Source organism: Trachurus trachurus (assembly GCF_905171665.1).
Source record: "Trachurus trachurus genome assembly, chromosome: 24".
NCBI lineage: Eukaryota > Metazoa > Chordata > Actinopteri > Carangiformes > Carangidae > Trachurus > Trachurus trachurus.
The window spans coordinates 26,811,508-26,824,018 of record NC_139910.1 but is presented as its reverse complement, the minus strand read 5'-3'; the positions used below and the strand labels follow the sequence as shown (position 1 = coordinate 26,824,018).

At 42.3% G+C, this 12,511-nt stretch overlaps 1 protein-coding gene across 3 annotated transcripts in view; it reads left to right on the top strand.

Moving 5' to 3' along the window:
* cdc42bpab (CDC42 binding protein kinase alpha (DMPK-like) b) overlaps nucleotides 1-12,511 on the top strand; it is a 103,384-nt gene that overhangs the window by 26,127 nt on the left and 64,746 nt on the right. For all 3 annotated transcript variants that reach the window (XM_084001149.1, XM_084001148.1, XM_084001147.1), the window contains exon 2: nucleotides 8,133-8,224. In XM_084001149.1, coding sequence (XP_083857275.1) covers nucleotides 8,133-8,224 — 92 coding nt within the window. The remainder of the gene's footprint in view (nucleotides 1-8,132; nucleotides 8,225-12,511) is intronic.

The following is a 12,511-nucleotide window of genomic DNA, read 5'->3' as shown; positions in this document are numbered from 1 at the left end:
GCCAAACTCTACCAAATACAGACTCATATCAGCAACAACAACTAAAGTAGTTTTCACTGGCTATTATACTACAGTTTTAGTCATCTGGATCATCATCATCGTCGTTTCTCTGAGGCGCTGCACAGCTTCCCTCCACCCTCTCACTCATTCACTGTTGACCTAAAGCTGCCTTGGTGATATGTTATCTCCAGTGGCGGCTGCTAGTCGCTCCTACATCATATCATTTGTCCATTTACTCATTTATAATGAAACTATACTAAACTCGAACAAGGAAATATGAGAATTGTCTTAAACGGAGACAAAGAAAGTTTATAGTTGTGTTTTAATTACAGTGTATGACATTTAGGCTACAATGGAAATGAGCTGCTTCAGCAAACAATTACCAAGAAATGAAGTTGCAGTTTGTTGACTTCGCAAAATCCGTAACGGAACTGAATCCTTTGGTGCTGGTGTATGTTTCAAAAATAGCTGTCAATCAAAAAGGGATTCAGCCTTTAGAGACGGATCGTCCAATCATCATGCAGAAGCTCAGCGCCCAGTCCAGCCCACTGCTCCATTCACTCCCAGAGACGCTGAGCTACGGGAACATGATCACGTCAGACAACCTGTGATAAATCAGCTGATTCTGAACGAACACAATAGTTCATATTTGAATTTGTATGTATTTTTAGGCATTTTAGAGGAAGCTGTCCTTGCAGTCTCAGAGCAGTCGCCTCTGGTTATCTCAGATGCATGACTCACATGTAACATGTAAAGATGAGCTCTAAACCACACACCATCAGTTCACCACCAGTATTAGGAAAGGTAACTTCTGATGATCCTCTGTGGTTTGTTGGATTGAATGTCTACTTGTATCATGTACCGCCACTAAAATGTTTTATAATGACCCCATTTCCTCAGTTTTATTGAAATTGAAGCAATTAAGAGTCCAGTAGTAAACCTTAAACTGTGCAAAGGTCAGTAGTTCAACTGCTCAGAGTAAATAGCAGCAGGTCTTACATGTTGATGATTGTACAAAAGCAGTGTTGCTACACCCTCAGCCTGCAGTAGTACTGTAGTACTGTATATTGGTATCAGAACAGCAAGTAACCAAGGAGGACCGACTGGTTTGTCAGGGGTTGATTCTCCTGCCAGGTAATGACTGATGATATTAGGACATAACCAGATTGTGGCTTCACGTGCAGGAAAAGCAGACAGACAGACACACACCACATGGTTCTGGTTTGGTGTAAACACAGCAACCTGTGAGTGTTGGGACAAACTCTCAAAACAAAGTTTAATTTCAGTTGTAGAGAGAGAGAGAGGGAGAAGGCTGAGAGTGGTTGAGCTGCTGAGTCCAAAACTTAGATTTTATTTAGGGTTTAAGAGTCTATGATCCTTTTATTTTCTTATGACTTGTTTAACGCTTTAATTGCTAAATACACTGACTCATTACCCTATGTGTCAGACTCTATGTGCAAGACAACTGTATGTTTGCTTTTCTGAAATATTGACTAAAGTGGTGGGTGTGCCATTTTTCACTAAAGAGCACAGAACATGCAACACACCCACTACACTAACACAACAGTCAGCATACTGTCAGCGTATTGCAACACTCTATACAAAAATATATATTTTTTTGCATTTGCGCGTTGCAGAAAATAACATGGATGAAGTAACAACATTTAGGTTTGTGAAAATAAATATCACAAACAGTCTATTAAGAGTTATCAGCATGTTTGTTCCAGTAAAGAATTGCATTTCCACCCAGCCCTGAGTCACACGCAGACAGCCGACATGTGTAACAGAGATTGCACACACGCAGGCACTCGCACATTTCACATGAACACACCCTGGAGACATGGCATGGAGGCCGAGGCCTGTTTTACTCAGCATATCATTTGCGGGCCGGCTGCTAAGTGAACACACTTGCCTGTCATTCCCCCAGTTTCACACAAAAATGGCTCTGACTTCTCTGGTCGGCACGGAGCGAGATGGGCCTGATAAAGCGCTCAGCATTTTGGGTGAAACCAGTCTGGCTATGTGGATTAGCTGGCGTCACTCGTGTTTTTCCAGTTTCGCTGCATCCTAAGGCCTGCTACCGAACATGTGTGTATGTTTTGCATAGCGCAATCTGCAAGTGTGTGTGTGTGTGTGTCTTGCAGTCTTTCTGCGGATGGATGTCTTCCCCACAAAGCGCGCTGCAGTACATTATGTGACTAACATGTCATCTTTTCCCAATCTTGGCTGACTTGCCCGACGCGTTGCAAAACCCCCGTGAAAACAAAGAGCTCCAGTCATGCTGAAGCTTCGGGTAGCCACCTTCCCAAGTCACGCCAGGGGTTCCTACCACGCCTTGTCACAGCAACCGTTGCTATGTTTAGGCCTACCTTGATATTTTGTCAGTGAGTAAGGATGTATGACCAAGCAGTGTGGTATTTTTTTCCTCCGTTGTAAAAAGAAATGTAGCCTGTCGCTATGAATCCATGTCAGCTGCAGGAAACACAGACAAGCTGATCCGTGGGTAAAGGAGGGCGAGCTCTTTGACTACAGGCAATCATTTCATCATTCTATTAATTAATGATTTGGCTCAGCAATGATTTTATACAAAATAATTTCACAACACTATGAATGTGCATAATTAGATTTAGTCAAAACATAATTAAATTACTAATTATATACCCAAATATTTTAAGTATCTATTAATATAGGACCAATTATTAATCCCCCAGGGGAAATGTTTGACAAATTCAAGTCATTAATTGTCATATAGCAAATGTTTAAATATATTTTAATTGTTTTTTTTCCTATTAGAAATGACACGCTAATTGTCGAACACTCCTGCTGATTTAACTCGTATGTTTTGGTCATGTCCAGCCCTGGCAACCTATTGGTCTACCATCTTTAAAATGCTGTCAGAAGCATTGAATATTGATCTTCAACCCAACGCAGCTATGGCCATATTTGGTACCACAGATAGAAGACACACAACATTAAGGAAAAGTTATAAAAACATAATTGCTTTTATGGCATTGCTTACACGTAGAAGAATATTATTACATTGGAAATCGAAAAATCCACTCAAAAGTGTCTTTGTGGTTTAGCGACCTGACACAATTCAGATAGAATATACTCTCAGGGGGTCCAGGGACAAATTCTTTGGTAAAATACAAATATGAGCATTGTGATCCTTCTTTTTGTGTGTAACAATTCATTTCTGACCAATTCAGTGTTACATTAATGTAATTTAATCCAGTTACTGTGCATTTACCTTTACTTTGGGGTACAAAGCAGGGTGGCTATGCTGCAGGTGGTGATAGATATTAGACGTGTGAGTTGCGCTCATCTGCCTTTATGATTCTGACATAATCTATTTTGGAAAGTGCTGTATTTATGGAATCTTTAATACCGCAGTTATTGTGAAATGAAGTAATTGTGACATGTTGACCCTACATACTGGCATACAGTGCATTCAGAAAGTATCCAGACCACTTCAGTGTTTTCAGTTTGCCAAGCTGCATGTCCGACATCAATCTACACTCAATACCCCGCCATTTTATAAATGTTTGACATGTTAATTTCCACTGATTGGACATGATTTGCAAAGCCACCTGTCTATATAAGGTGTCAGTGCTGCCGGTGCACATCGGAGCGTAGTCAGTTGTTTTATTGCAGCTATGTGTCATTGACGTAACGCATTCCCTACCCTTCTATGTGTTAACCTTAACCGTGACAACAGCCTTTTGTGTTTGTGAGTTGTTTGGCCAAAATGTCCACGCAACTGTGATGTTAAACCAGAATTTGTCCACACAACCGTAGAAAGACACGGACACACTCTTCTCCCCACACACACACATGCACACACATGGAGTCGACTTCCATTTCTAAATTACAGACCACAATAACAGGCTAAAAGCTGCTGTGTGCTCCAATAAACCACCTGCTGTTGGACTGATGTCCAGTGAGTTTGGCTTCTTCAGAAAAGCAATTTCTATAATCTGTTTGGCTGCCAGAGCGAGACATAGTCACCACTTATGTGTCAGATGTAGATCGAGGGAACTAGATCTAATTAATTGTGTGTGTTTGAGTGTGTGCACATATTTGTATGTGTATGTGTGTGTGTTTGTGTGTGTGTGTGCTTTGTTGTGGACAGGGCCTGTGGGCTCCTGGCTCAGAGATGAAAGACATTTCTCATGTGGCTGGTTTAGTGGAGCTCCTGAGTCAGCGCACAGCTACTAATCAGTGTTTTCTCTCTCTCAGCTTGCCTCACTCTGCCACCCCGACCCCCCACCCCCACCCCGACCCCCACTCTCTAGGCTGACTGGTACAATCACAAATCACAAGTGAATTCGATACTATACGTGTTGTATAGCTTAAAGCTAACCAGTGATCAACTCGGCCTTGTCAGTTCAGTTCACATGAAGAAGATGCGGCAAGGAAGCAAGGCGTGTAAGATTACCAAGAGGCCCAGTTGTGTTCCCAACTGCACTGGGCCTTTGTTGGTGAAGACTTTGTATAAACACTCGTTTACATGCAGAGCTTAATCGAGCTATGCTCAAAATTTGATTTTGGCGTCAAGTCGGACTTCTGTTCTTGTCTCAATTTACATGCAACTGAGAAAACGGAATAACTGACGGGGTCCGCCCCCTCATGCGGCGTCACCTGTTGTTTCAGCAGGTTAATACGCCCCCTGTCCTGTTGACTTTTCTGTCACCTCCTAAAAAACTGAATATAAACAACTTAGTGAGCGTAATAATAAATTCTCAACTGCAGTTCCCGACCAGACGCACCAGTCTGAGAATAGGATACGGGCTTCCTTTTTTCCTCTCTCTCTCTCTCTCTCTTCTTGCTGGTGGTGCTGTGTGAAATGCATTGAATCGGCGCTGACGTTGGGTTTTTTTCTTTACTTGGCCGGGTTCGGGCGGCTTCTCTGCTCCACTTTGTGCCGTCTCTACTGTTGTGGAGCATGCGCACATGCATTGTCCAGTTATACTCCGACTAAGGTGTATACATGACGGAGAAAATCGAATTCCAATCGCATTATCTGGGTGTCTTTTTTTTTTTTAAGTATATTTTTTTGGCATTTTTGCCTTTATTTGATAGCACATAGTGAGAAAGACAGGAAAGGGGGAGGCAGAGAGAGGGGGAATGACATGCAGGAAAGGTCTGCCTGATGCGGGATTCGTTGAGGACTGTAGCCTCTACATGGGGCGGCCACCTTAACCACTGCGCCATGCACCGCCCCCCAGTTCTCCAACTCCGATTTCAGTCGGACTAAGGTGTTTACATGCACTTCAGTTGTCCAGTTATAGTCGGATTAAGGCAATAATTCGGTTTTCTCAAGTGTCATGTAAATGTAGTGAGTGTTGACTTGGGATGACAGCTGAATGGGAAGCACCAGCAGGGTTCAACATTTTGTCTTTAAAAAGAAAATTATTCTACATCAGTTACTGTAACTCCTTAGAGCAGATGAAGCTCTTTGTGTGGACGGTGAGGCGGGTAATAAGACTGCCATAGTTTGTGTGCACAACGCTTAATTAATGAGTCCCTCCTCCTGAGATGATGGCATTAATTGATAAGGCTGTCGTCAATGCAGGTTGCTCATATAGGCTAGCTGAAGGGGTATGTATGGGATGTGGTTAGCTAAGGAAAGCTTACTCATCATAAATGATGTGTCAACTTATAAAATGAAAAACCTAGGACAATAAATAGTGGAATTTAACACATGCGTGACCATTATAAAAAAAACTAAATATCTTTTTTTAGTAAGCACATGCACTCCTTTGTTTTTTGCATTCAACAACTGGGTGGAAGTCTTATCATGTAGCTGAAATAAAATGCAAGAATCCGGTTATAAACAATTTGTGCGTGACCAGGCCTTTGAATGCAGTGTTTTGTTCTTCGCTCTGACGCCGCGTAAAACTGAAGAGAATTCCGTTTCTGTCTTTAAACACTGAAAAACAACCATATTAAATAGAGTTGATCCTCTGTTTAATCCTTCGCTCCTCCAACATAATTGTGTGTCTTTGATACATGAATTAATACGAATCTGCAGGGATTTAGTAGCCAGATATTATCTGTAACCCTGGAAGACATGCCGTGTCTAGTTAGAGATGCTGGCTGAAATAGAACACTGGCAGAGATTGAAAGGGATTGGATGTGCAGTGGAAACCAGACTGGGGGAAATCACCACCAGCCTCCAGCCAAACAGTGGCAAATTTAAATAGTTATTAATGAGTTAGTGTGCCAGTGCCTGTGGCAGTGTATCTCTGGTCAACCTGTTCTGGATGAACGATGAAATGATTATCATATCTATTAATGCTGAAATGACAGGTGCTGTGAGGACCGTCTTTCTTAGAAAGACCTCATTTCACATTCTTTAAAGGTCACAATTTCAAAGATTGAGATGAATAAACAAAAAATGATTTTTTGAGATTATAAACATGTCAATGCAGTGTTTGGGTTCGTCTACAAGACATTTCAGCAGCAACGTCGCTAATGCAGCCACAACTGAGCATTTTTGATTTGAAAATGCAGTTTCAAAGCTACAGTCTGAAAAAGTTGGATTCAGTTTTTCAGCATCCAGTCAGGTTTAATACGTCAGAATCCCTAGCAACCAATCCCGATGATTTATTTTTTGCATTTTGCAGGTGTAAGTCATGATGCATTTAGGCTACATCCTCGTGAATATTCGTAGAACCTGGATTTTTCAATGAGGGAGAAATAGTAGATGTGTTTTTAGCCTCTTTGAGAGTTTTTTTAACGAACTTTATTGTGGGAAAGCAATTTTAATCCAAAAATAGTCATAGCAGAGCATTTTTACAAATTTTAAAATGCCTGTAAAGATTTTAGGTATTTTGCCAGCCAACCATCTGTGCCACAGACTCCCCTGCTGTTTGTATGTGATACATTATTTCTTGCAATGACTCCTTGTGCCTGAAGCTTGATATCCACCCTGAACAGAGCTGATCAAGAGGTTAAATGTTTCAGATGTATTTCATCTCTAACTAGTCTGCATGGAAATAACAGAAGGGACTAATCATTTCCCCCTCTTTAGGTGTTTCCCCCGTCGTACTGAGTGTGATAGCTGCGTTGCCTGTGTGTCTTTTGGTCTGTAGTAATGTGTGCCAAGACATGGCACACCGTACTGGCCCCTATTTTCCCCCTGCCCTGCGGTTGTAGCAGGCCAGGCCAGCTGTTGTAGGACTCAGGAGAGGCTGTGAGAGAGACTGAGAGTGAGAGTGACCTGGTTGTTTGATTAAAACCGGCGTTTCCCTGTTTTAGTGTCCTTTTCCCTGACACCAGAGGCTCTGTAAAGTCATGGTAACCAGATGAGTTGAGCTTGATGTTTGGCCAGTGAGGGATTGCAGATGGGCCAAGAGTGTCAGCTTGGCTGGTGGTCAGCTCCCACACACACACACACGTTGCAGACATTTGTGTAGAAAGTGAAGATTGTGTCTTTTGTTAACCAAAAGAGCCTCTGAATGCTCAAGTCAAACGTGGATGCGTATTTGTATGTGAATGCTTGCTTGTCTGTATGCTAATGATGCTAAACAGTGCTAATCTTTCTGTTAAAGGGCCCCTAAAACACCACTTACATGTGCTTACATTAAAAAAACAACAACTATTTCATATGTCTCTGCCTTATCTGGAGATCAGTGTATCAGTGTAACCAATATGCTGACCTTGGTGAACTTGCAACCAATCCAGGTTATCCTTGGCATGCTGGGTTCATGTAAACCAGGAAGTGGTTGAATAGCTCCCCACAAATGAGGGAAATGCTGACTTTGTCCGCCATAGATGGAATCTGTGAAGCTTTGTGAGAGAACGCTGGCGACCCTTGCTGATCCCTCCCAAGTCCTTTTTTCCACCAGGAACCATAACTGCAGGGGTAACAATAGCCAGCTTTATCATCCAGGCTCCCTGTGTCCGGTGTCATGTGCTATAGAGGTCCAGGTGGTCACCTACACTTTGATAACATTCATTTAGAACAGCATGGCAGCCTTTTATTATGGGATGTGGCTTTTTTTCCCCCCTAAAGACTAACAAGAGTCTTCCATTATATTAAAAAAAGAGAAGAAAAAAGTATTTTAAATGATATATTATATTTTTAACTAACCCAACTTCTCTCCTCTTCCTCTTCCTCTCCACAGCCAAACCCTTCACGTCCAAAGTGAAGCAGATGCGCCTTCATAAAGAAGACTTTGAAATTCTAAAGGTGATTGGACGAGGAGCCTTCGGAGAGGTAATATAACTTATGTTTTAACACTCAACCTAACCATACTGTAATCTAGTACCATGCACACACAGAACCTGCAATTTGCCTCCCACACCTTTTTTTTTTTTAGCTTATACAAGAAACAGGGGTTGTAGGTAGTTTGGGGCATTTTCTCAAAGTTGCATCATCAGCATTGTATGTTTTTTGTCCAATCGACTCAATGCTATGACAGGCGATATCTCCACATCTTCCCTGAGGCAAAGATTTTGCGGTATGATCCAGGGACAATTCCCGCCGGTGAAAAGCTGTTCCCTTCTTACCCTTATGCCTCCATACCTGAGTAAAAGGCAAGAGTGTTGTTGCGTTTAATAGTGGATTACTTTCTGCTGCATTCCAGCAGCAGTGCGTAGTATTGGGTCTGCCACACAAGCATGACTCTACTTGCAGCTCGAGCAAAACTTTTTTAAAGTCTTCTTTCTCACTTTACCCACGAACAGAAAACAAATTAGAGCGTCGGTGAAACTACCACTGTGGGTTTATCTGTTTTTGTTTGTTTTAGTTTGACTTTTATATGCCCAGATCCATTTGTCACTGGGTTTCAGGTAATGATGTCAAAGCTGGGGAATGTTGGAGGGACAGGTACTGTGGTCCTCAGCCAAGAGACTCTTATATAATGTCAGCGTCCTGCAAAAGAAACCTCCTATCCTCAAGCTGACAGTCATCAGTAATTCTTTTTGACAACAGATTTACAAGGTCTCAACAATGAGCTGAAGATTTTGAGCAGTGATACACATCTGCTCAGACAAGTTAGTGAAGTCTTACAAAACGCTGACAGGTGGAGAGACGGAGAGAAGGCAGGAACGTGACAGAGCGATGGATGGAGGCTGGACACACCTGGCAGCCAGTAGCAACAACCACAACACACTAACACTGCTGCTATAAGCCTGTGTGAGTCATGGGAGTCCGTGTGTGTGTGTGTTTCAGGCTTGTTGTCAGCGTGTTGGTGTGTTTGTGTGACCCATGAATGGTAATACCTTGTGGTAACATTCCAGCAGCCCGCTCCGTCAGCCAGCTGCGCTCGTACCACGTTTATATGACGGAAAAATCAAATTAGCTGGAGAAACACGACTGTCCCATGGCTCCAGTTTTTAAAGGTGTACAGAAAAGAAAATTGAATTTGAGCCCACTTTGGGTGATAAAATTAATGTGATAACTCATCTTTCAGACGTTGTAGGCCAAACTTTGTGCAAAATTCTATTTTTGAGTAAATCCGGGATGAAAGTGTGTATTTTTTTTTTCGCATTGGATAATGCAGGCGCACGGATTATACGTCAGCCTGTACACGATTCACCAGCCACTGATATTGGATCCGTAATCCGTCATTCAACGTCTGAGACACGCACACACACACGGAGCTCGGGCTCGCCCCAAGCTTTGAATATCCCGCCCGCTCGATAACGACCAATCAAATTCGTTTTCCTCACTCGGGTAAACTCGTGTTGCAGCTCGTGACAACTCGGCGCGACAAACAGGACAAACGGCCATTTCTGTACACCTTTAATCACCTGATGGAGTCATACTTGTAGCTTTGTGTTGGGATGCGGATGTTACAGCAACAGTGCAGTGAATAGAAAAATGGAATAGCAATGTAGCAGAATATAAAAATAACTTGCTAGGTTTAGGATTAGTGGTTAAATTGTGCAGAAGATTAGATTACATATACTCACCACTTGCAGATTAGCCCTTTATTTACACTCGTTGACTACATAATTAAAGGTTATTTCCTTTGTTTGTATCATCTCTTTCCCCTCGTCAGGATTAATCAGATTGAAACAGTATTTACTGAAACTGGAAGATGATTTTCATGTGGTGCATGTGGAAGTTCAGACAGGATCAATAAAATAGTTAATAATCCAAAATCCAATTAAAAACTGTGTGAGCTCCTCCACCTGGCTTTGTTAAATATGCACAGGAGGCACAGTGGTGCAGCGCTTAGCTCAGCGTTGGAGGGTTTTGGGTTTGAACCTGCTGGACTTTGTGTGTTGTGTGAAACCTGTGTGGCTTCCCCATGTTCTCTGGCTTCCTCCCACAACCCAGAGCCAAAACATTACCTGTGGCTGTTTTTTTTATTTTTTTTATTTAAAAGGATCCCCATTAGCTGATGCCAATGGCACAAGCTGTTAGTCTGTATCTATCAGCGCTGTGACAGACTGGTGACCTGTCAGTGGTGCCCAATGTCAATTTGGATAGAATCCAGTTACCCATGACTATAAAATGATCAACGGTAGCGCTAATGAATGAAGTTTGAACTTTGATGAACTGAATAGATCAGTGGTTCCCAGTCTTTATTGGCTCATGACCCCATTTTGACATCACACATTTCTGGCGACCCCACAATCACATGATCACGACCGTCAATCGAGATGCGCCAGCTCAGATATTTTTATATGCTGCATTTTATATGAACTCGATTTATAATCAAGAAAGTGAAAGTATAGAATACAGCTGTTTAAGATTGTGTGTGGTGTTTTTAATAATAATATCTTTATATTTTGATCAGTATTTTTTTTTTTTTATCAATTACTAGACATTTCAGGTGACCCTATTTGAATTCCAGGCGATCCCACGTGGGGTCCCGACCCCAAGGTTGAAAAACATTGGAATAGATAAATATATAATAACTCCCCAAGTACTGTGCTCAACAGCAGTATGAGAGTTTTCAGTTTTCTACAGGTTTGTGTGCTGCTTCCTTCAGGCACCTGAGAGATGCTGCAAACTGACAATAATTCTCAGCTTTTCTTTATGGCATCACAAAGTTAGGCAGTCCCACTATCCTCCAGGTGTATGACAGTTAGAACAGTCATCTGACCTGATGTCAGACCTAGCAAACACATAAAATGTGTAATTTGGGATGGCCTCACGAAACTTTGTGAGAGTACGATTTTTCCATTGTAACTTTAGAGTCTCGGAGTTAAAAAGAGATGGAGGCAGCAGACGGAGACAGAGGCAGAGACGGGCCCAGATGGGCAGAACGCAGACACAGGAAAACAAAGTAAAGAAAAAATAGTTGATAGTCACAAAGGGAGGTGAGAGAGCCTGAGTGCAGGATGTTTTGATTTCATCCTCCCATTGTCAGCAGCAGGCAGAGAAACGGCGCGGGTGCGTGACGTTGTGGAGTTCATCTGATGAATGGAGCAGTGTGTGCTGGCCTGCTGCCTGTGAGAATGCGTCCATTAGGACTCAGTGCTCTTCACCAACACAAACAGGCCCGATGGCGGAGCTCAGCAGATACGCCTGAAGCAAACAATGCCAGGGTCAGAGGTTTTGTTTCCAGTGGCAGATTTCGCTGTAGATGTTTCTCATCGTGGCAACTGCTGAGTTTCTCTGGTGACCCAATGCAACAGCAGTAGTCTAATAATGTATGATGGTGAGTGACTCCAGTCAGCTGCCACATGCCTGCAAATGTGTCCTTGGCTGTGAAAGGCTTGAGCAACTTTCAACTAGGGCTGTCACAATCATGAATTTTTTGTTGACAATTAGTTGCCATACAAATAATTGTGATTAACGATTTAATTGTCTTTAAAGGTCCCATATTATGAAAACCAGGTTTTTTCTGGTCTCTACATACATAAACTGATCCTCCCTGAGCCTACCAACTCCTAGAATGGGGAAAGCAAACGGGTCCTGCATTGACTCTGCAGCCCAGCGACTGGTAAAACGGTGCTCATACAGGCTGTTCAGACTCAGCTCCTGTGGTGATGTCACGACGGGAGTGAGGCCGGCCCCTCAGCACGATAAAAGGCCTATTACGTCTATTTCTATGGCTGCAGTACACAGCAAGAAACTCCTGAGCTAAATTGATGAAATACCGACCAATTTTAAGTCATAAAGTGGTAATAATCTTTGCCGTGTACAGTAACCATGTTACTTAAAGGTACAGGCACAGAAACAGCTTGTTCTCAGTAGAGCTCATTTGAATGACTTTAAGACAGCCGACATTCAGGACCACGGATCAGTTTGGGGCCAATACATTTACAATACAGTTTAGTTGGACGTCTGACAGCTGAGTGAAATTGAGTAAAAAGAGTATAATATGGGACCTTTAACTGATCATTTGAAATAGTATAAGCCTAAACATAGTTTGATAACACACAACTTATGAAGAAGAAGAAGAGCCATTTATTGGCATTAAACATTGGGACATATAAATAAAAATTGCATTTCTGATTGCAACCAAATCCCAAATGTGGTCGTTCAATATTAGAAATGAAGCGCCTTGAGATAAAGAGTTTGTGGCGCTCTACTCGTGTGTCA